We start from the raw sequence: 23,007 nt of genomic DNA, 5'->3' as shown, positions 1-23,007 counted from the left end.
GGGAGTCTGGAGACGTTCTGCATCCATTACTCGAAGAGACCTCAAGAGACGGCTCCCAAACAGACTTCGGTTACTCTTAAAGCCGTGGTCGGAAGCAAAGGCCCTGAAAAGGTCCATCCCTCTTCAACATCCACCTCCATCACTCAACATCCACACGGACGCTTCGCTGGAGGGTTGGGGAGGTCACTCCCACCAAAAACAGGCTCAAGGAACATGGTCTCCCCTATTCAAGACGTTTCACATCAACATCTTGGAGGCCATGGCGGTCCTTCTTACTCTGAAGAAACTCTCTCCGCCTCCCTCGATCCACATTCGTCTGACCCTGGACAACTCGGTGGTAGTCCGATGTCTCAATCGCCAAGGCTCAAGATCGCCCCAGATAAATCAGGTGCTTCTCCCAATCTTCCGCCTGGCAGAGAAGAAGAAATGGCACCTGTCTGCAGTTCACCTACAAGGATTCCGCAACGTGACGGCGGACGCTCTATCTCGGACAAGCCCGATAGAGTCGGAATGGTCTCTAGACGCAAGATCTTTCTCCTTCATCGCTCACCAAGTCCCAGAACTTCAGATCGATCTCTTCGCAACGAGCGACAACAATCAACTTCCTCGTTATGTGGCCCCGTAGGAGGACCCCAAGGCAGAAGCAGTGGACGCCATGTCACTGGATTGGAACAGATGGTCCAGGATATACCTGTTCCCTCCCACCAACCTTCTGCTGAAAGTCCTCTCCAAGCTGAGAACCTTCAAAGGGACAGCGGCCCTAGTGGCTCCCAAGTGGCCCCGGAGCAATTGGTACCCCCTAGTCCTGGAGCTACAGCCCACGCTGATCCCTCTCCCGGGCCCAGTTCTCTCCCAGCAAGTACAGAAGTCGACTGTCTTCGCTTCATCATCGAAAGTCAGGGACCTTCATCTCATGATTTTCTCTCCCTAGCCGCGAAGAAAAGGTTTGGGATCTCGAAGAAAAGTCTAGACTTCCTCGAGGAATACAAGACCGAATCCACACGACGGCAATACGAATCATCCTGGAGAAAGTGGGTCTCATTCGTCAAGGCAAAAAATCCTACGGAAATCACCATCGATTTTTGCATGTCCTTCTTCATTCACCTTCATGGACAGGGCTTAGCAGCCAACACGATTTCTACCTGCAAATCGGCCTTGACTAGACCACTACTGTATGCCTTCCAGATTGATCTGTCCAGCGACATCTTCAATAAACTGCCGAAGGCATGCGCTCGTCTACGCCCAGCACCCCCACCATAACCTATCTCCTGGTCCCTGGACAAGGTGCTCCATTTTGCCTCCAACTTGGACAACGATTCGTGCCCTCTCAAGGATCTGACTCAAAAAGTTATATTTCTTTTTGCTCTTGCCTCAGGAGCCCGAGTCAGCGAAATAGTGGCATTATCAAGAGACGAGGGTCACATCCTGTTTACAGACTCAGGAGACCTTACCCTCTTCCCGGATCCGACGTTTCTCGCGAAAAATGAACTACCCACCAAGAGATGGGGCCCTTGGAGAATCTGCCCCCTGAAAGAAAATGCCTCTCTATGTCCGGTAGAGAGCCTCAAGGTCTATCTTCGTAGAACTTCTGACTTTGGTGGAGGCCAACTCTTCAAAGGAGAAACATCGGGTAGCGACCTGTCACTGAAACAACTAAGAGCAAAAATCACCTACTTCATTCGCAGAGCGGATCCTGACAGTACACCCGCAGGTCATGATCCTAGAAAAGTCGCATCGTCTCTGAATTTTTTCCAGAGCATGGATTTCGAAAGCCTCAAGAGTTTCACAGGCTGGAAATCTTCGTGTGTTTTCTTCAAGCACCACGCGAAGCAAGTGCATGAAGTCAAACATTTCGTGGTAGCCGCAGGTAGTGTTATGAAACCTGCAATTAACTCTGCATAGAACAGTGAGTTACTTGGGACTTTAACTCTTCGGGTGCCTATGTTGACCCTCGTGTGATACATAGTGATTTCAGGGACACTTAGTGTTTTTTCATAGACTGTTCTTTACAAGGTGAAATGTCATAGTCGTCACATGAGTGCCGCATGCCTAGAGCATGATGTGTTTTTTCCTTATTAAAGACTGACGTTCCTATGGAACCTGTGCCTTCTAATAATTTGAAATTTTCTTTCAGATTCAAGAGCGAAGTCTTTCATTACTATATACATTATAATTTATTGTAAATTAATTTTACATCCTTTATTGCATTTATTTTACTATATCCTGCAATTGTGAAATAAAATTTCTATTTTATTACTTGTGCGTCTCACTCCGCTCCTACTCATACTATGAAATACATGGTTGTCATAGTTTCATTATCCCCTTTCTTTTGAAATAATGAAGAATAATAGGTTCTATCCATATTATATACTCACCTATGCTGTGTAATATTCCTAACTGAATACTTACTTGCGCTATATCTTCGAGACCAGATCGTTCTCTAGCTATGAAATACAGTGCCTAACCACCACTTTTCTGTTATTGAGAATGTTCCTATATGAATATCAACCATTCTGTCTTGTCTCCGAGTTCTTCACGTTCTCTCCGCAAGGTGAGTAGCCCTTCGATGACCACTTTGATCTTCGGCATGGTCCGTTGGGACTTCTCTGCCAAGGGGGGCAGGAAGTTGCATCCCCACGGAACCTCTATCGAGGTCACTATGCTTACCTTATTCAAAGCCCTCGGCACTTACTCTACAAGGGGAAATCTACCACGATACATTGATTCTCTGGTACTCTTCCATCAGGACGCCATGGCTTGAGCCCAAAAAACGGCGCGAAAAATCTATTTTTGGGTGAGATAGCCATGGCGTCCTGATAGACCCTCCCTGCTACTTTAGTCCAGCCTTTCAGGCCCCACCCTGTCCTGCTGTATCATGGTGATTGGCAAGCAACTGGCATCAGGATGAGGACGGACGTGACGTCATTTAGCAATGGCGCCCGTTTGTTTACGTTTCTAGTACCAAAAGTAGCCACGGACGAGTATAGCTGTGGAACGGCTCCCCAGCTATTCTCCGCCCCTCCATATCGAAGTGTTAACTCTATATGGGGTGCAGATAGCTATGTGGCGCGTTAATACATGCGTCCCCTGTTGATATACGATGTCTTAAAGGGAAACCTTTAGGATACTCGCTCCAGAAGTTAGAATTCTGTGATAACCTGTGGTTAAATTCTCTGGGAATATCTTAGTAGTTAATATACCCAAGGAAGCTACCAATAAGGAACCTTCCATCAGGACGCCATGGCTATCTCACCCAAAAATAGATTTTTCGCTTCGCTCAAAATCCGTTTTATACATATATATATATATATACATATATACAGTATATATATATATATATATATATATATATATATATATATATATATATATATATATATATATATATATATATATATATATACCTGTATATATATATATATATATATATATATATATATATATATACATATATATATATATATATATATATATATATATATATATATATATATATATATATATATATTCAAATTCAGTGTATAGCATTGAAATATTATCATTCTGATGTTTGAAAACAGAGGTCTGAAAAGCATTGATCTTAAAAGTAGAGATGAAAATCGTAGAAAGAAAAAAAATAAAGAGACTGGAAAACTGTAGAATATTGACTACCCTTCAGTGTAGAGAGCATGGGTAACTGTAGACAACCCTATTATGTGAAACAAATTCATAAATGAAGTATCTCCATACAAGCCCTTTCAAAGAAGATACAGAACAACAATAAATGCTAGCATATTTGCAAAAGATTTTTTAATTGAATAATTGATTAGTAATATAAAACTTGCATTGCAATTACAAAGGATACTTCTACTAAACACATTTATTTGCAGTAGAGAAAAAAATAAAAAATAAATGAAAAATCAAATATCTAAAAGGAAATACACTTCTATATACCAGATCTGGATCTAAGTACTTTCTTTTCAAAAGCTTAAGTAGTTTAGTAAAGCAAGAAAATAGTCTCTAATAAGCTATAAAATCTGTTAAAAAGGTTTTAATATAATTCACAGGCAAACACCTACAAAATGACTTACCCCATAACTGGATTGTGTACAGCAAAATTTAGAAGTATTCTCTTCATCTTTTCAAGGTTAGGATTATCATTGCCAGCAAAACAGGGATTTGACCTATCTGTTCTCACAACATCCTTTTCAGCTGTACATTGGATATTCCGCATAAACCAGTCCTTCTCCTCTCCAACCATATTCTCTCTCATGGTACTGAAAATATAAATAATTTCTTGAGAAAGATTAACACTATAACACATTACAAAATGGAGGGAACGTAGCTAACTTCTTATATTGCAAATCACGCTTGTCGCATATCTTATATGAAAATGTTCACTTGATTATAAAACATTTGACCTTATCATAAAATAATAAATTGAAGTATTCAAATGAAACATCAGCAATTCAGCAGTGATTTTAGACTGGAAAGAGCAAATAAATATATTCAAAATTATTTTCTTCATGTTTAAAATATGAGAAAATTGGTGAATATGAAATGCAATACGTATAAATACAGCAATTCCCATTTTTACATTTTTAAAAGAAACAATATATAGTAACAAAATATATAAAGCAACATAATACATAACACAGGATACATTCCAAAATAGAAGCACAGATCCATCTTCATTGCTGTCCCAAAAAATCCAAAGCCTTAGAGTGCAGTTTACACAGTACCATCAGCTTAATGAACATAATAAAAATAATACTAAGAGTAGTATTAAATAGAATAAAAAGTAAAATCAAACCAAAAGTTGCAAAGAACAGTATAGATTTACAGGATAGAATGGTACCAGAAATGCATTATTCATGTGCGCATGTTAACAGAGGGCAATAGAGGTACAAAAAGATGTTTTTTGTTTATTATAGACTATGAAAAGGCATTTGATAGAGTTAGACACTCCCAACTTATAGAAATCTTAAATTTTAAATTTCATAATTCAAACAGTCACCCATTGAGATACTACCACTAAAGAGTTATTGATTCTTTGACTAGCCAGACAGTACTACACTGGATCCTTCTCTCTGGTTACAGCTCATATTTCCTTTGCCTACACATACACCGAATAGTCTGGCCTATTCTTTCCAAATTCTCCTCGATCCTCATACACATAAAAACACGGGTTACAAAACAATTCTTCTTTAATCAAGAGGTTAACTACTGCAATGTAATTGCTTAGTGGCTACTTTCCTCTTGGTAAGGGTAGAAGAGACTCTTTAGCTATGGTAAACAGCTCATCTAAGGAAACAGTTTTGTTTTCCCGTCTTTATTTTTCAACGTTGTTCGAGAGTTTCAGACAAAGTGAAAGAACACGGAGTTGATGACGATTTTGGTCCGACAAGGAGTGTTGAGACTTGCGAGTGTGTGCCCAGCGGTACCGACTGCACTGAAGAACGGGTGTTCTTTATTGGCCATTAAAAAGTTAATAGAATATTTAAATTCGAAAACTAAGAAGAGATTGTTCTTGGAGATAGTGCAGGTAAGTTGAAACATAAAGACTTGCCTTTAATTGATTTGAGTTAGATAATTCTAACATATTCAAATTTAATACTTTTTTCCCCGTAAGACTTGTTTACTTTTCGTCTGGTTTTTTTTTTTTGTTTTTTTTTTGGCTATAACTCTGTTTGTTGGGCATAGCTCGGTAAGGAGGTTGTCCGATTTACGCCTGGAAGAATGTGACAGGTTTAGTTACATTTGCAAAGGGGGCACAACCTTTAAAAACATCAAGGTTGAAGTTGAGCGGTATTTCGCTAACCCTAGGAGGTCTAGGCCAAGTCGTATCTTTGTGTTCTTGGGCAGCAATGATTTAGATGCTATCCAAAGTACTGTGGAGGTATGGCAAGTAGAGCACTGTTGTGAGGCCTTTGCTGAATTACTGAAAAAGTTGTGTCCTGATGCTAAACTAATTTTTGCCCAAATAGAGGATAGGTTCTTTTTAACCACTGTGAAGAAGGCAAAATCGAATAAATTCAATAAGTGGTTGAATAAATGGAAGGGCAAGGATAGTTTGTTTATCATGAAAGGGGTTAATGGATTTTCCGACCCACGCCTTTATGCCAGGGATGGAGTACACCTCAATTATGATAGCAATGTGAAGTTGGCTCGGAGAATGGCTGACTTTTAGTATGAGCAAAGGCCTAAAGTCAAGTTAGTTTAGCTGTTCTAGTGTCAAGTATGTACTTTTTTTGTTCTCTCTGGGCTCATCTGGTTTTTGTAATGTCAGGATTCTTTGTATACTGTTGTTATTCCTTATAAGGAAAAGAGCAGTATCGGTCCTTATTTTATACTTGTATTAATCTAAGCTTAGGTTAAGCTAGTAACCTTTATATTTAAATAACCAATTGATTAGCCTAGTCTTGCTGTTAGCATAATATGCTGTATTTTTTTTCATTAGGAAGTAACTGATGATAACTTGCTTAGCATTGACTTAAGTTAAGTTTATATTTTTCATTGGGTAATTTAGTATTGGTTAATAGAATTGTTCAAGATGAATGAGGCTGAAATAAAAAAGTTAATTAAAAGGAGGGCTTATGTTAAGGGTTTAACAACTCTTAATGTTAGGAAGATTGACTCTCTAAAGGACGATCAAATTAATAGTCATTTGTTACAAAAATTTATTCATAAAATTTATGCTAATTTAGTAATAGTTGAGAATTTTGACGCAAGCATTTGTGAAATTGCTGCTGAAGATGAACTAGATAGTATTATTCAAGCAGCAAGAGATTATCATTATGAAATACAGAAAACTCTGTCAGAATTTAGAGTAAAATTTGATAATTTGTTTGGAGGTAAGAATACTCCTCAAAATAGTTCTAGTAAAATTGTAAAGTTGCCTCTCCCTCCTATTCAAATTCAGAAGTTTGAAAACAATACAGCTAATCCATTTGCCTATTTTAACTTTAAGGCGGCTTTGAATAATGCTTTGGCTGGTATGCCTAACTTAGCTAATGCTCAAAAGTTTATTTACTTAAAAGGGTTATTTGTTAGGTGAAGCGTTAAGTGTAGTAGAAAACATTACAGTAAATGATGAGGGTTTTGATTTGGCTTTTAAGCAGTTAGATCTTAATTTTCTGGATGAAGACAACATAATTGATCAAGTAATAGGTGAAATTTTGGACACTTCTGAAGTGAAATCTCTAAGTGAAGTAGAATCTTTGGTTAGATCCTTGAATAATAAATTCATTGACTTGAAGGGACTTGGTATAGATCTGATTGAAGTTGATTCGGCTGCTCTATTGCTAATTAGCAAAATTGTAAATAGGAAACTTCCTAGAATTTTTTTGATAGAACTCTCTAGAACTACAGGATCTTCTTATCCTAATTTTAACCAGTTGTTAGATAATTATCAGAGTATTATTGCACGCCTTAGTTTAGGTCATAATGAAAAGTCTGGTGCAAAACCTAAAGTTAAATATGGAGGTAAAGAAGTTAAATGTGAAGGTAAAGACTGTAATTTCCAACAATCAAAGTTTAGTAATAGATCTTCTGCTAGTAATGACTCTAATAAAGTTCAATTTACCAGTAAACCTTTATCTTCTGGTAGATGTAAATTTTGTAAAGAAACTGGTCATAACTCTTCTAGATGTACTAGGTTTAATACTTTGCAATCTAGGAAGAATAGAGCTGAAGAACTAACATTATGCATTAAATGCTTGAGTGATAGGCATGGGGCCTCGGAATGTCTGGGAAATAAATAATTGTTACCTTATAAATGTTTTTCTTGCAATAAATCTGAACATCATGGAGCAATGTGTCCTCATGCTATTAAGGATCTTAGTAAAAAAACTGTCAAGTTGTCAATCAGGGTCTGAAATATTTGTGCCCTTTATTACACTCAAAGTTGGCAGGGGTAGGAAATCTTTTAAATGTTGTTTTCTATTAGACACAGGAGCCCAGTTTAGTGTTATTGATAAACAAATTGTTGACAGTAAATTAGGAGATTATTGTGGTGCTCCTTTGTCTAGGTTAGTTTCTTCTTTTGGGTTGCCAGCTAGAGTTACTAAGAGATTTCATTTGGTAGCTGATTTAACAATGCCTTGTGGGATAAAGTCTAGTTTTGTCTTTTTTTTTTTGCATTAGAAAATTTTAATCTTTCCCTCCAAATTCCTATGTTGCCTTCTGTAGCTAAAAAATTGGAATCTGCAGGTTATTCTGTATGTAATAATTACCCAGGAAGGAATTCTGAAATTGCAAATATACTAGGTATCCTAGGGAATGATATCCTTCAGGAACTTAGTCAGTTAGATTTAGACTCTGTAGAGTTGTTTAATACTAAGGTTAGAGTAATTAAGTTGGCCAATGGGGTTATTCCTGGAAAAAGGATTTAATTGAAAAAGTCCCTAACAATTTAAAGATTTCTTTGGCAGTTGCTGAGCGGATTTACTCTAAGTTAGAAGATCAGAATATATCCTCTAAATATGAGGAAGTTTTTGATAGACAGGAGGAGCTTGGCATTATTGAGCCTGTTAAAAATAGAGCCACAGGTCAAGTATTCATTCCTTATCGTCCTGTCATAAGAAATGATGAAAATGCCACGCCTAAAATCCGTCCTGTATTTAATTGTAGTTTAAAGGTGGGAAAAGCTCCTTCATTAAATGAAGCCGCTTTCCCTGGTATTGATTTGATGAACAACTTGTTGTCTTTGGTTTTGTATTTCAGGAATAATGATTATGTAGTTGTAGCTGATATAGTGAAGGCTTTTCTCCAAGTTAGGTTACCTTTAGAGTCTGATCGAAATAGATTTCGTTTCTTTAGAAAGATAGATGGGAAGTTTGTTGCTTATAGATATAATACCATAATTTTTGGATTTGTAAGTTCTTCCTTTATATTGAATTATACAGTATTATTCAACACCATTTGTCTAGCTATAGAGGGAATGAAGTAGCTTCTTTGATTAAAGACAAATTTTATATGGATAACTTGGTGCTCTCTTCTAATCAGGGAGCCCAGATGCCATTTATTATCAATTCTATTAAGGAAATTATGAATTCAGGGGGGTTGCCTTTATGGGAGTGGGGTTCTAATTGTCCTGCTTTGTTATCTACTCTTGATGAAGATGAAAAGGTAGCTTCTTCTGAAATGAAGATTTTAGGATATATTTATGACTCTAACCAAGATACCTTACAATTAAAGGTTAAGCAATTGAACAAGGGTGCTTCCTCAAAGCGCCAGATTTTGTCAGCTTTGTCTTCTGTCTTTGACCCTATTGGAATATTTGCACCTATAATGCTGCACGGCAAGCTTATTATTCATAAGTTGTGCCAGCAATTTTCCAACTGGGATGAAACAGCTAGTGCTGAAATTTCTAAGTTATGGAGTAAATTTTATAGTTCTTACAATGAGGTTAGTCAAGCTTCTTTTTCCAGACAAACTTATAAAACTGATGCTCCTGTCAAGCCGTTTTTGTTTGCAGATCCTTCTAAGGAAGCTTATGGTTGTGTTATGTATGCTGTGCAAGGTGATCATAGTTCCCTGATATTTGCTAAGACTAAGGTTAGCCCTATTAAGGAGAAGACTCTCCCTACTTTAGAACTGTTGGCTGCTCAATTAGCTTTGAAGTGTTTTGATACTATTTTTTTAAAATAATCTATTAAATTGTGCTAAAATTGAAAGCATAACTCTTTTTATAGATAGCCAGGTAGTTCTTAGTTGGATTCTTACTAATATGGCTCCTAAGAGGAACACATTTGTGAATAATAGGTTGAAGGAAATTTCTAATCTGTTAGATAGGATTTCTGATAGATTTTGTAGAGTTTCATTAGCTTATATTCCTTCATTTAGCAGGCTGATTTACTTACTAAACCTTGTACTTGTAAGCATTTTCTTGAAAATTTCAGTCTTTGGATCAAAGGGCCTTCTTGGTTGAATTCTCCAGACGAGTGGCCTAAGGGTCTTTTGGGTTGTACTCCTGATAATGTGAAGGGTGACTTAATTTCTCCTGTAATGTTTCCTAAAATGGAACCTCTTGTAAATATTAGTAATTTTTCTAGACTTATAAGTGTAGTTTCTAAGGTATTTACTGTTGTATATAAGTTTAGGAAAATTCAAGCTGACCCTGTTGAGGCAGCTTCTAATTACCTTCTAAGGTTGATGCAAGAGGAAGTTTTCCTCTTGAATTATCTTATCTAAAGAGTAGAGATTCTTCAGTTGAAGTTCCACCTTTAGTTAGGCAGTTCAACTAGTTTCTGGATGATAATGGTATAATGCGAACTAAAGGTCGGATTGACAAAAATATTACTTTAAAATTTGATATTGTCAATCCTATTCTTGTGGATAAGAAGCATCATTTGACCCGGTTGTTGATTTATTATGCCCATTGTAAGTCTATGCATATGGGTTTGCAATCCACTCTTAGTTTTTTGCGCATGCATGGTTTGTGGATTGTGAAGGCTAGGCAAGCAATTTTGTCTGTCCTTAAGGATTGTATTGTATGCAAGCGTTATAATGCTAGCACAGTGAAGTATCCTCATTCTTCGCTTCCTTCTTCCAGGGTTAATTTGAGTGTGCCTTTTGCTCATACTGGTGTGGATTATACAGGCCACTTATGGTTGAGGGAAAAAATTGAAAAAAATTTAAGATGTACATTCTTATTTTCAATTGTTTCAATACAAGAGTAATACACTTGGAAGTTGTCCAGTCTATGTCAACCTTGGAATTTATATTGACTTTCATTAGATTTTCTAATAGGTTTGGTGTTCCTGTTGCTGTTTATTCTGATAATGGCAAATCCTTTGTTCAGGCTGGTAATATAATTGAACAGTTACTTACTTCTTCTGAGTTTGAGAAGTTTAGGGGTGCTTCAATTTCTCATAAGACTATCCCTGTGTACGCAGCGTGGTATGGTGCTGTTTGGGAAAGATTAATTAAAACAGTGAAGCATTGCCTTCTTAAAACTCTTGGTAGATATACTCCTTCATTTTCTGAATTTGTCACTTTCCTCTCTGACATTCAGAAAATTTTGAATAATAGGCCTTTAACTTATAGATCTTGTGAAAATGAGTTAGATATAATTTCTCCTAATCATTTCTTGGTTGGCAGATTCATTCCTTCATTAATGTTTGGTGATTCTGAACAAGTTCCTAAGTGGGAGTATGGTGAGGAGGATGAGTATTCTTCTCTTCTTGCTCGTACTTTGGAGACTAGGGATGGACTTTATGAAAGCTTTATGGAAAGATGGCTTTCTGAATATCTATTAAGTTTGAAAGAAAAGGACAGATCTTCTTTTCATCCTCCAAGAAAGTGGGAAAAAGGGGAAATTGCTCTCTTTAAATTACCTTCCAAATCTAGAACTTATTGGCCATTGGTTAGAATTGTTGAAACATTCAGTGATAAAGAAGGTGTTGTACGTACTGTTCGTATTGTTAAGCCTGATAAAAGTGAAAGTTAAATTAATGTTAGTTTTTTAATACCTTTAGAATTATATTCTGAACTTAATGATCCTAATTTGTATGTTCAAATTGAAGAACAAGAAGAAAGTATTAGTGAGTTGAAGACAGATGAAATACCTGACACTGGAACAGCTTTGCCCAATGAAACATCTACTAAGCCTGCCCGTAGTTCTGCTCTTGCCTCCAGAAACCTAATAAGAAGCCTAGCTCAGGAGGGTAGATTGTAAACAATGGTTTGTTTTTGTTTATAAAAGTTGTCTTTTGTTGTCAAGTTAATCTGTCAAAATGGTTCTTTGTGTAACCACTTTTCTTTTTGTTGATTGGGGAAGATGTAGAAATAGTTGATTGGAGAATGGTAATTGCATTCATGGGAGAGTAGTCGAATTGACTGGTTCGTTTTTCTTTTTGTCCCATTTTTTGGTGTTCGTTTATGGACGGAAAGTAAACTGAATGATTGCCGTTTCTTAATATTAAATGTAAACTTTTAACTTTCCCCATTTTGTATTCTAATTCAATTAATTAATTCAATTTTAAATGTATGCCTTATAAGGAAACAGTTTGGTTTTCCCGTCTTTATTTTTCAACGTTGTTCGAGAGTTTCAGACAAGGTGAAAGAAAACGGAGTTGATGACGATTTTTGGTCCAACAAGAAGTGTTGAGTTTTGCGAGAGTGTGCCCAGCGGTACCGACTGCACTGAAGAATGGGTGTTCTTTATTGGCCATTAAAAAGTGAATAGAATATTTAAATTCGAAAACTAAGAAGAGATTATTCTTGGACATAGTGCAGGTAAGTTGAAATATAAAGACTTACCATTAATTGATTTGAGTTAGATAATTCTAACAAGCGTAAATAAACCTGGAACCTCCAAATTGCAACATCAAAATGGACAGAGCAACAATAAAACAAACAAATGCCTTTTTATATCTAGGAAGTATGATAACACATGATGCAAGATGTAATAAAGAAATAGAAAAAAGAATACCAAGAGCAAATACTGTACTGTAATGCCTTCAACAATCTAAACACCCTGATGAGAAACAACCAGATAGGGATTCAGACAAGAGTTAGAGCACTGAAAACCTATGTATGGTCCACACTTACTTATGGCTCACAGACGTGAACAATAAACAAGAACTTGAGAAATAAAATGAATGCTGCTGAATTGAAGCTTAGCAGGTAATAATAATAAATAATAATAAATAAATAATAATAAATAATAAATAATAAATAATATAATAATAATAATAATAATAATAATAATAATAATAATAATAATATTAATATGATTTTACAGAAAAATGAAGATCCCATGGAATGAGAGAGTAACAAATGAGGAGGTATTCAGAAGAGTGAATCAGGAAAGATGACTTCTAAGAGAGATAAGGAGCAGGAGGTTGGATTTTCTGGGACATGTAATGAGATGAGAAAAGATCAAACTTATGTGCCTTATGGGATCGATAGAGGGGAGAAGAGCAAGAGGCCGGCAGAGGAAAAATTTTGGACAGCTTACTGGAGGATGTAATTAAGAATGTAGCAACTGGACAATTTATACAGAGCTAGAGACAGGACCAGGTGGAGGCAATTGATAGCCCACGTCCAGGACATGGCACCTTGATAGATAGATAGAAAAGTAACTATTCTTTTTATTTGGAATTCCAAGCCTTTTAAAATGACAACTTATCCAGCATAGATTTCCTTAAACAATAAAATGTTGCAGTTACCCAGAAAAAACAGAAATGATGACAGTATTAAACTAAAGGATAAGAGATCAAAATTCAGTATAGTAAAACTATCCTGTTTCTCATCTAAATATTCAGTCTGTTCTCAGTGTAAAGCTTCTCAACCTTTCCACTGCTTAGTCAACCCTTACCCTTATACCAGAAGCAATTGTGCCCTTCAATAGTCTTAATCTTGCCACTTAGGTGCTGTTGCTAAGTGATTTTAAGAATTCACTTACCTAAACATACCCTGGATGTTATAATTGCTTTAAATTTGTCTCATAAAGGCCACAATCTTTAATATAACAAATTCGGAGATAATTTGTATTTTTCCTAACCATACAAACCTTATCTATTTACATTGGGTTTACTTTCGGCGTAGCTGAAATTGACGAGCCAATAGATTTTAACGAGAGTTAACTACCCCCGCGCTAGTTAGCGGGGGTAGGGGAAGTACCCCTCCCCCCCACACACCGGTGATTTGCTTCACTTCACTTAGAGGTAGGACTTGACTTGGGGGACAGGGCTGGCGGGCAAATATGTGTAAATAGCTAAGGTTTGTATGGTTAGGAAAAATACAAATTATCTCCGAATTTGTCATTTGTTCCGTAACCGAAATACAAACCACGCTATTTACATTGGGTGACTTACCCCTTAGGAAGGGTGGAAAGTCCCCAGCCTTACTGGGTTTGGCTTTACCCGGGGACTCCGACTCCGAGTGAGTATCACTCGAGAGAGGAAGTCCCTGCACCTCACAAGTTCCTTGCTCCGCAAAGAATGAGTGGCCTACGTAAGTTGTGTGTGGAGGAAAGAGCGTGACTTGTCCTAGGAAGTCAACCTTGAGTCCTTTAGATAGGAATCTAGGCTAGGACGTTCCCAATACCACCTCGTCAGGGTATGGGGGATGCGACAGTATTAAACTTAATACTAGGAACACAAGGGAGCATGGTTTACCTGCAGAGGTTGAGGTCAGCTATGCGTAGACCAGGATGCTGCTTTCCCCAAGAGAGGGGAGGATGAAGAAAGAAGTAAGGGCCAGACATACTCTTTCATTCACGCACACTAAAACCGGGTAACAACGCCCTCAACCTACTGCTACTTGTCCATCAAGGAGCCTGAGGTTAGACCAGCTGTTGTGCAGCTACCACAGGGCCGATAGAAAATGTATCGAGGCTCCTGTGGGTCACGTCCTTCAGGTAGTGGGCTGTGAAGGTCGTTTGACGCTTCCAGACCCCAGCTTGAAGCACCTGCGTCACAGAGAAGTTTCTCTTGAAGGCCAGGGACGTAGCGATGCCCCTGACGTCGTGTGCCCTAGGGCAACGTGACGGAGGAGGGTCCGGATTCAAGGCGTGGTGGATGACCCTTCGAATCCAAGCCGAGATGGTATTCTTGGTGACCCTCCTCTTCGTCCTGCCTGTGCTAACAAACAGTGCTTGCACGCGAGGACGAACTGCAGCTGTTCTCTTCAAGTAACACCTCAGACTCCTCACTGGGCATAATAGCAGATGGTCTGGGTCGCTTGTTACAGAACGGAGACTCGTGACCCTGAAAGAGTCGAACCGTGGGTCCGGCACTCCAGGGTTCTGAGTCTTGGCAACAAACTCAGGGACGAACCTGAACGTTACCTCCCCCCATCCCCTTGAATGGGCGACATCGTACGAGACACCATGAAGTTCACTAACTCGTTTGGCAGAGGCCAACGCGAGCAGGAAAGCCGTCTTCCAAGACAGGTGGTGATCAGAGGCCTGGCGTAATGGTTCAAAGGGAGGTCTCTTAAGAGCCCTGAGAACCCGAACCACGTTCCATGAAGGAGGTCCCACTTCCGACTGAAGGCAGTTAAGCTCATACCTACGTATGAATAGAGAGAGTTCCAGCGAGGAAGAAATGTCCACTCCTTTCAGCCTAAAAGCCAAGCTCAAGGCTGAGCGATAGCCTTTCACCGCTGAGACTGAAAGGCGCATTTCCTCCCGCAAATAAACGAGAAACTCCGCTATTGCTGGAATAGTGGCATCGAGTGGAGAGATACCCCTCCCACGACACCAACCACAGAAGACTCTCCACTTCGCCTGGTAGACTCCCTCAAAGGACTTTCACAGGTGCCGAGACATTCTCTCCGCAACCTGTTACGAAAAGCCTCTCTCCGTGAGGAGACGCTGGACAGTCTCCAGGCGTGAAGCCGAAGCGAGGCTACGGCTTTGTGGAAGATGTTGCAATGTGGCTGTCTGAGTAGCTCGTGTCGAGGGGGAAGCTCTCTCGGGAGCTCCGTCAGAAGCTGCAGAAGGTCCGGGAACCATTCCGCGTGATGCCATAGCAGAGCTATCAGAGTCATCGACAGATTGACCGATAGTCTGGTCAAGTTGAGCACCCTTCTCATCAGACAGAACGGTGGAAAGCCGTACACCTCGATGTTGTCCCACCGTTGTTGGAAAGCATCTTGCCAGAGTGCCTTGGGGTTCGGGACTGGGGAGCAGTACAGGGGCAGTTTGAAATTCAAAGCTGTCGCGAACAGATCCACCGTCGGGGAACCCCACAAAGTCAGGACTTTGTTGGCTATCTGAGGATCCAAAGACCACTCGGTACTCACTATCTGCGAAGCCCTGCTCAGACTGTCGGCGAGCACATTCCTCTTGCCAGGAATGAAGCGAGCTGATAGTGTTATCGAGTGGACTTCGGTCCACCTCAGAATCTCTACTGCAAGATGGGATAGCTGATGCGAAAAAGTACCTCCCTGCTTGTTGATATAAGCCACTACCGTGGTGTTGTCGCTCATCACCACCACGGAGTGACCCGCCAGGGTCCGTTGGAACTGTTGAAGAGCCAGGAATACGGCCTTCATTTCTAGCAGGTTGATGTGCAGGTACTTTTCTGATTCTGACCAAAGGCCTGAGGTCCTCTGGTTCAGAATGTGAGCCCCCCACCCTTCTTTTGACGCGTCCGAAAACAGTGTCAATTACGGAGGACGAGAAGATTCACTCCCTTTAGCAGGTTCTCGTCGACCAGTCACCACCGCAGGTCCAACTGTTCCGAGAGTCCTATCGGGACCAGAAAGTCCGGGGAATCGGATCCTTGATTCCACCGGGACTTGAGCCGCCACTGCAGGGATCTCATCCTGAGACGGCCGTTTGGAACCAGACGAGCCAGGGAGGCTAGGTGACCTAAGAGACGCAACCACGATTGGGCCGGAAGCTCTTCCCGCCTGAGGAAGGGTTCCGCCACCCTCCTCAGCCTTGCTATCCTGTCGTCTGATGGAAAGGCTTTGTGGAGATTGGTGTCTAACAACATGCCTAGATAAACCAGTCGTTGGGACGGCTGCAGAGAGGACTTCTTGAGATTTACCAAGATCCCTAGATCTTGGCAAAGTCCCAGGAGCCTATCTCGGTGTCGAAGAAGGGTCGACTCCGAGTCTGCCAGGATCAGCCAGTCGTCCAGATATCGGAGGAGACGGATGCCGTTCCTGTGCGCCCAAGACGAAATCAGGGTAAACACTCTGGTGAACACCTGAGGTGCTGTGGAGAGACCGAAGCACAGTACCTTGAACTGGTAGGTCTTGCTGTCTAGGCTGAATCTCAAGTACTTCCTGGAAGACGGATGGATTGGGATCTGGAAGTGCGCGTCCTTCAGATCCAGTGTGCACATGAAGTCTTGTGCTCTCACCGCAAGTCTGACCGTGTCCGCTGTCTCCATGCTGAACGGAGTTTGCTTGACAAACTTGTTCAGAGCTGAGAGGTCGATGACAGGTCTCCAGCCTCCAGACACCTTCTTTACAAGAATGAGTCGACTGAAGAAGCCTGGGGAGCCGTCGACGACCTCCTGGAGAGCATCCTTCTTGAGCATGGTCTCGACTTCTGCCCGAAGGGCTAGCCCCTTTGCCGATCCCATAGCATAGGAGCTCAACGACACTGGATTCGCTGTCAGGGGAGGTTGAGATGTCGTGAATGGGACGCGATAACCTTGGCCGATCACGGAGACCGTCCAAGAATCGGCCCCATGTTGCTGCCACCTGTGCACGCAACTTTGAAGGCATCCCCCCACAGGTGGACACGCGGGGGGACTACCACTCCTAGCATTTGCGGCCGCGGCTGCTTCCTCTAGGAGTCTTGCCTCCCCTGGAGGACTTACCGTCCCTCTTGTCCTTGGCAGGAAAGGGCTGGGGCTTAGACACCACTTTCTTAGCTGCCGGCACCTGCTTCGGTGTCCTGCGAGGCTGCTGCTGGTGTTGCTGCGGAGCTGGAGGCTTGTAGGGCCGAGATGCAAGGGCCCTTTGGAGGAGGGAGTCCTGGCTAGATTTCCTCCACCTCTCAGCTCTTCGTTCCATATCTTGGGGCTCAAACAAATTTCCCCCAAGGATGGAGAAGTGCCTGAGCCTGCAGACATCCACGGCGGGGACCTTCGGGTGGATCTTCTCGGTCACCGCATCACGACGCTTCAGCACCAAGTTGGCCCACAGGTTGGTAACCTGATGTGCCAGGAACTCGATGGAGCGAGTGCCCGAGAGGAGGAAGGTCTCCAGGGCCTTCCTATTGCTCTCCTTAGACAGATCCTCAGAGCGCAATAGGATGCCCAGAGAACCTAGCCAGACATCCAGCCACGAAGTGGCCTGCATGGCACACTTCGCGACCTTCTCGTGGCTCAGGATCTCCGACGCCGAGAACGTCACCTGCCGGGTGGAGAGCTTCTCAAGAGGAACTCCCCTAGTAAGCTCTTCCACCGAATGGTGGAGGGGAAGAGCGAGGCTAGACTCCCCCATGATCTCAAAATACCTCCTCTGCTGGAGACGAGGAGGTGGGAGGAGTTTGTTCCCGGCAGAGGAACGACTGGAGGAGGCGAGTACAGTACTGCGAGCTGAGCGTTGGCCCTGTCTCTGGCACTTTTCACCCCTTGGGACCAGGGCAGAGCCGCGCTGGCCTTTGGGGGCTTCCGAGTTCCATAGACCTGGTCCAGGACCGTGTCCTTGCCTTCACGAGGGGCGATTACAAGGTCCATGAACCCGTTGAGCTGTCTCATCAGGCCCAAGACCTGCCAGAAGGCATGCTCAGACTACTGCTGCTCTACTCCCTGCGGACTGGCAGCTAAGTCTCCTGTCCACGGAAGCTCTTCCTGGGGAGACACGTGGACGTTCTCCTGGGGTCTGGCTGGTTCCTGACGAATTCGTGAAGACGACTTCGGAATCGTCTTGATGTCCTTGGGTTCCCTCCTGGGCGGGATACAAGACCCCAGCAAAGAGGTCTGGTAGGCACCTTCCACGCGAGACGATTCTCCTCCACGAGGAGGCGGCTCCCCCCTTGGTGCCGAGAGGGAGACCGCCGCCTCGCTTGACTCTCCTGAGGACGGAAAGGCCTCATCTACGGGAGAAGGAGAAAACGACTGCGAAGGGGACGGACCTCTTAGGAACCAACTTCTCCCTGGGAGAAGTCACCACGAAGTCCACTCCTCTCCTCTTCAGCGGGGGCGAGGCCGTCTTTGGCTTGTGTCCTAGATCGGCGAGTGCCAGCTTCATAGCCTTCACTAACGCCCGCATCAGAGGACCAAACCAAGACTGCCGAGACACGGACACAGAGTCCGTAATTCCCGCTGGAGGGAAGGGGATCGGGCGACCCTTCGGAGTGGACATCACTGGACCTGCCTGCAAAAAAGAAGGGGCAGAAAGTTGCCTTGACCTCTCCGATGATCCTTCCATGTTCTGCGAAAGAGACCTGCGCTTAGGCGGAGGCGATCCCGACTGCGATCTGGCGACACACGTCTCTGCTGCTGCCGCGAGCTGCGGAACCCGACGCGAACGGGGGTCGCGCTGATGCTCGCGCGGGGGCATTACCAAAGAGTCGCACGCGAGGGCTGTTGGAGCGCGGGCGCATAAACGCGCGGAGATAAACGAGCGCGGAAGCGATCGCGCGCGGAGATAAACGAGCGCGGAAGCGAACGGGGGCGTGGGCGCGGGCGCGCGGAGATAAACGAGCGCGGAAGCGATCGCGTGCGGCCGAACGGGCGCGCGGAGATAAACGAGCGCGGAAGCGATCGCGCGCGGGCACGCAGGCAAGTGAGCGAGTGGGCGCGCAGGCGGGTGAGCACATGGGCGCGCGGGCGAGTGGGAGGGCTGGCGAGTGAGCGTGTTGGCGAGTGAACGCACTGGCGCGTGGGCGAACAAGAGCGCTCAGGAGACCACTGAGGGCCAGGAGAAAAGTACAGCGCAGGGGACCGAGCAGGGGAACGATGGTGTCCTGGAGACATGTGACGCGTGGGCGAGCGATGGCGAGCGATGGCGAGTCGGGGATCGATGGCGCGTTGGCGAACGCTGGCGCAGGCGAGCAATGGCGCGTTGGCGAACGCTGGCGCGCAGGCGAGCAATGGCGCGTTGGCGAAAGCTGGCGCGCAGGCGAGCAATGGCGCGTTGGCACGTGGTGGCGCGTTGGCACGTGGTGGCGCGTTGGCACGTGGTGGCACGTTGGCACGTGGTGGCGCGTTGGCACGTGGTGGCGCGTTGGCACGTGGTGGCGCGTTGGCACGTGGTGGCGCGTTGGCGAGCGATGGCGCGTAGAACGCGCAGGCGAACGACCGCGCGTGGACGAGCTGATCGCAGGACACCTATGTCTCTCCAGATCCGCTGGGCCCTGACGCGTAGGAGAGCGCTTGCGCGCAGGCGATGGATCACGAGGGCGGTCTGGAGATCGCCGGTGCTCAGGGGAGCGCTGACGCGCTAGAGACCGTTGACGCGCAGGAGATCGCTGACGAGCAGGAGAACGTTGACGCGCAGGAGATCGCTGACGAGCAGGAGAACGTTGACGCCTCGGAGATCGCTGGCGCGCTGGAGATCGCTGGCGAGCAGGAAGACGACGCGTAGAAGACTGCGCAGGAGCTATCGGCGCGACGCACAAAGGCGAACACTCACGAACGGGCTTAGGAAGAGGAGACGCGTGGGCGTGCAGGAACTCTGGATGGACGCGCAGGAGACCGAGCGCGTTGCTGCGCAGGAGAAAGATGACGAGCAGGCTCGCGAGGGCGAGGAGGAGTTGAGTCCTTGCCCGTATCCCGAACCGGAGTTCTAGGGCGCGTGGGCGAGCGTGGGCGAGCGTGGGCGAGCGTGGGCGAGCGTGGGCGCACAGGGCGCGTGTCAGGAACTGGAAGCGCAGGTGCGCGCTGACGAGCAGGAGATCTTGTGCGCTCAGGAGACCGTTGGCGCGCTGGGTGCGCAACAGGACCAGGAGGATGTTCGTTGTCCACAGGAGAGCGCTGGCGAGCAGTGGGGCGTTGACCATCAGGAGAGCGCTGGCGAACAGGAGAGCGCTGGTGATTAGGAGAGCGCTGGCGAGCAGGGGAGCGCTGGTGCGCTACTACGCGTGAACGCGCAGGAGGGCGCGCAGGAGAACCCTGACGCGCAAGGGAAGCACCCACACCGTGGGCGACATCCCTTTGCCCTGAAGGGACCGGTGCCTGTCGGCTGACGAGATCAGAAGACTGCTGGCCATCTGTACAGGAAGTGGAAGGTCTGGTATGCGTGGGAGAACGTGAACGATCCCCGGAGAGGTCTAAGGAAGCGGCTGCTACAGTCTGCTCCCGGCGAGGAGAGTCCCCATCGGAGGACGGAGGAGGTGAAGACTCGAAGAGGCGCCTCTTGACACCCTTATAGGGAGACGGGAGGCGCCTGCGGCGAAGACGACGACAAGCCTTACGGTGAAGGCGGCCACGAGGGAGGTCGTCGGGATCATCAGTCCTCCAAAGAGGAGTCTCAGTCAGAGCGCTCCCCCGAGGGGGAGACTTGGCCACAGGAGAGACCATGGGACCCCCTTCCCCCTTCGAAGGATGTTCGGAAGGGGGAGGAGAGCCTTCAGCAACGTCATCAACATCAGGAGCCGCAGAGGTTTGACCAGACCCGTCGGAAGCCTCTGCCACCACGACGTCGACGATAGACAGAGGATCTACCTCTGCTATCACCGGCAACTGCTTGACAGTGGTCCCCAACTGAATAAGGTCAAACAGGGCTTCCTTGGAGGGCAAGCCCTTAAGCCCCAAGGAAGCCCAAAGCTGAAAAAGATCATCATTAGACACAGAACCAACATTATCAAAATCCTCCCCCGGAGGAGGAGGAGGAGCCGCCCCGCTATGGGAGGCAACGCCCTCTCCCGCACACCGAGGTCGGGAAACAGAACAAGGGCCTGCGCTCCCACTCGGCGGCCTCTCACTAGAAGCCGGACGAGGGGGAGCTTCGGAGGAGGTTTGGGCGGCGGAAGAAGAGTCCCGAGAGCCTTCCTCCTTCAAGGCAACCCCAGAAGGAGAACGGTCTCTCTTGGACTTCATCTTACGCCGGCGGGCAAACCTCTCCCACTGGGAGGCAGACCACTCCCTACACTCACTACATGTATTTTCCCTATCACACCGTCGGCCTCGACACTGCGGGCAAAGGGTGTGAGGATCGGTATCCACCGCCGACATGAAGGTACCGCAAGGGCGGCCGACGATCCCAGGGCACTTGCGCATGATGAATACCAAAGGGCGAGGCCAACTTCAAACACACAGCTGAGGAAAAGCAAAAAAAAGATTAAGGCTGTCAATAACGAGGACGATAGACAGACACGTCTGCACATCGTCCGAGCCAAAAGTGAAGTGAATCACCGGTGTGTGTGGGGGAGGGGTAGCAAGCTACCCCTTCCCCTACCCCCGCTAACTAGCACGGGGGTAGTTAACCCTCGTTAAAATATATTGGCGCGTCAATTTCAGCTACGCCGAAAGTAAACCCAATGTAAATAGCGTGGTTTGTATTTCGGTTACGGAACAACTAAAAATTATAGTTTAGTTTTATATTAGTTTTTTACTTTTCCAACTTAACCATAGTATCTATAAGTATTTGCCGGACCTTGTTTAAATCATTGCTCCCCCAATTGAAGTACTTCACTTATCTTATTACTTTTGACATGACTAATACGCAATTATCAAAATTTCTACCTTCATGTGTTTACTTGAACTTCCTCTGCTCCACTGCATTCTGGCTTGCTATTTCCTGAGCCTTCAAGTTCAGTAAATGTATTTCAACTATTGATCCATAAGTCATCTTCAATCTGTCTTTTCTGAATCCTACCACTATACTTTGTAACTGTCTAAAATATAGATATTTTGGGGGGTAACTAAAGAATAATAAGTACAATAGTAAGTTTCCTGTTAGCTACCAAGCACTAGTTGATGACCAACAAATGCATAGGATTTACTTATAAAATGTTAATGCTGAAATAAAGCCCACTTGTACATATTTGAAAATGTTTCACTTACTTGATTTTCTGGAAGAGCTGATGCTTCTCTTCCATGATGGCCTGTCTTTCTAAAAAGGTTGTCCTATAGTCATAATAATGAAGCAAAAATGGCCAAACATTTGCTCTTAATTGAGGTTCAACACCACCAAAGAAAATTGCTCTACGTAGCTTCAGATCATCTTCTATCATGCCTTCCTGTTAAAGAAATTAAAAATAAATTACATATAAGAAGCACCATTAAAGATTAAAATATGTTAATTACATTATTAACTAAGTATGGCGTCATGAAAAGTCAACACTTAGAAAATAATAAAATGCTGTACCATATTCTAATATGGCAATAATTTAAAAAACCAGAAAGATTCAAATGATTTATCTGTAGCAAATTCATGAAAAATCAGGGTATACCATAAATCTGATATGTATGTATGTATGTATGTATGTATGTATGTATGTATGTATATATATATATATATATATATATATATATATATATATATATATATATTATATATATATCATCATCATCTATTAGCGTGCCTTTTTCCCATTCGTATGAGATAACACGGTTCCCTTCTTTTTGAAGGACTTAGCTTTGGCTTTGGGGTGGACCATAGTCC

General features: G+C 44.0%; 1 protein-coding gene across 1 annotated transcript in view; it reads right to left on the bottom strand.

Annotated features, from left to right (window-relative positions):
• Positions 1–23,007, bottom strand: part of TBC1D16 (TBC1 domain family member 16) — a 496,458-nt gene that overhangs the window by 160,407 nt on the left and 313,044 nt on the right. The window contains exons 9-10 of the mRNA XM_068346153.1: positions 22,407–22,582; positions 4,071–4,256 (exon numbers count right to left, since the gene is read on the bottom strand). Of these exons, the coding sequence (XP_068202254.1) occupies positions 4,071–4,256; positions 22,407–22,582 (362 nt within the window). The remainder of the gene's footprint in view (positions 1–4,070; positions 4,257–22,406; positions 22,583–23,007) is intronic.

Source organism: Palaemon carinicauda, chromosome 22, assembly GCF_036898095.1.
Source record: "Palaemon carinicauda isolate YSFRI2023 chromosome 22, ASM3689809v2, whole genome shotgun sequence".
NCBI classification, from domain to species: domain Eukaryota; kingdom Metazoa; phylum Arthropoda; class Malacostraca; order Decapoda; family Palaemonidae; genus Palaemon; species Palaemon carinicauda.
Note: the sequence above shows the minus strand (reverse complement) of the source record. Positions and strands in the feature narration are given on the sequence as shown.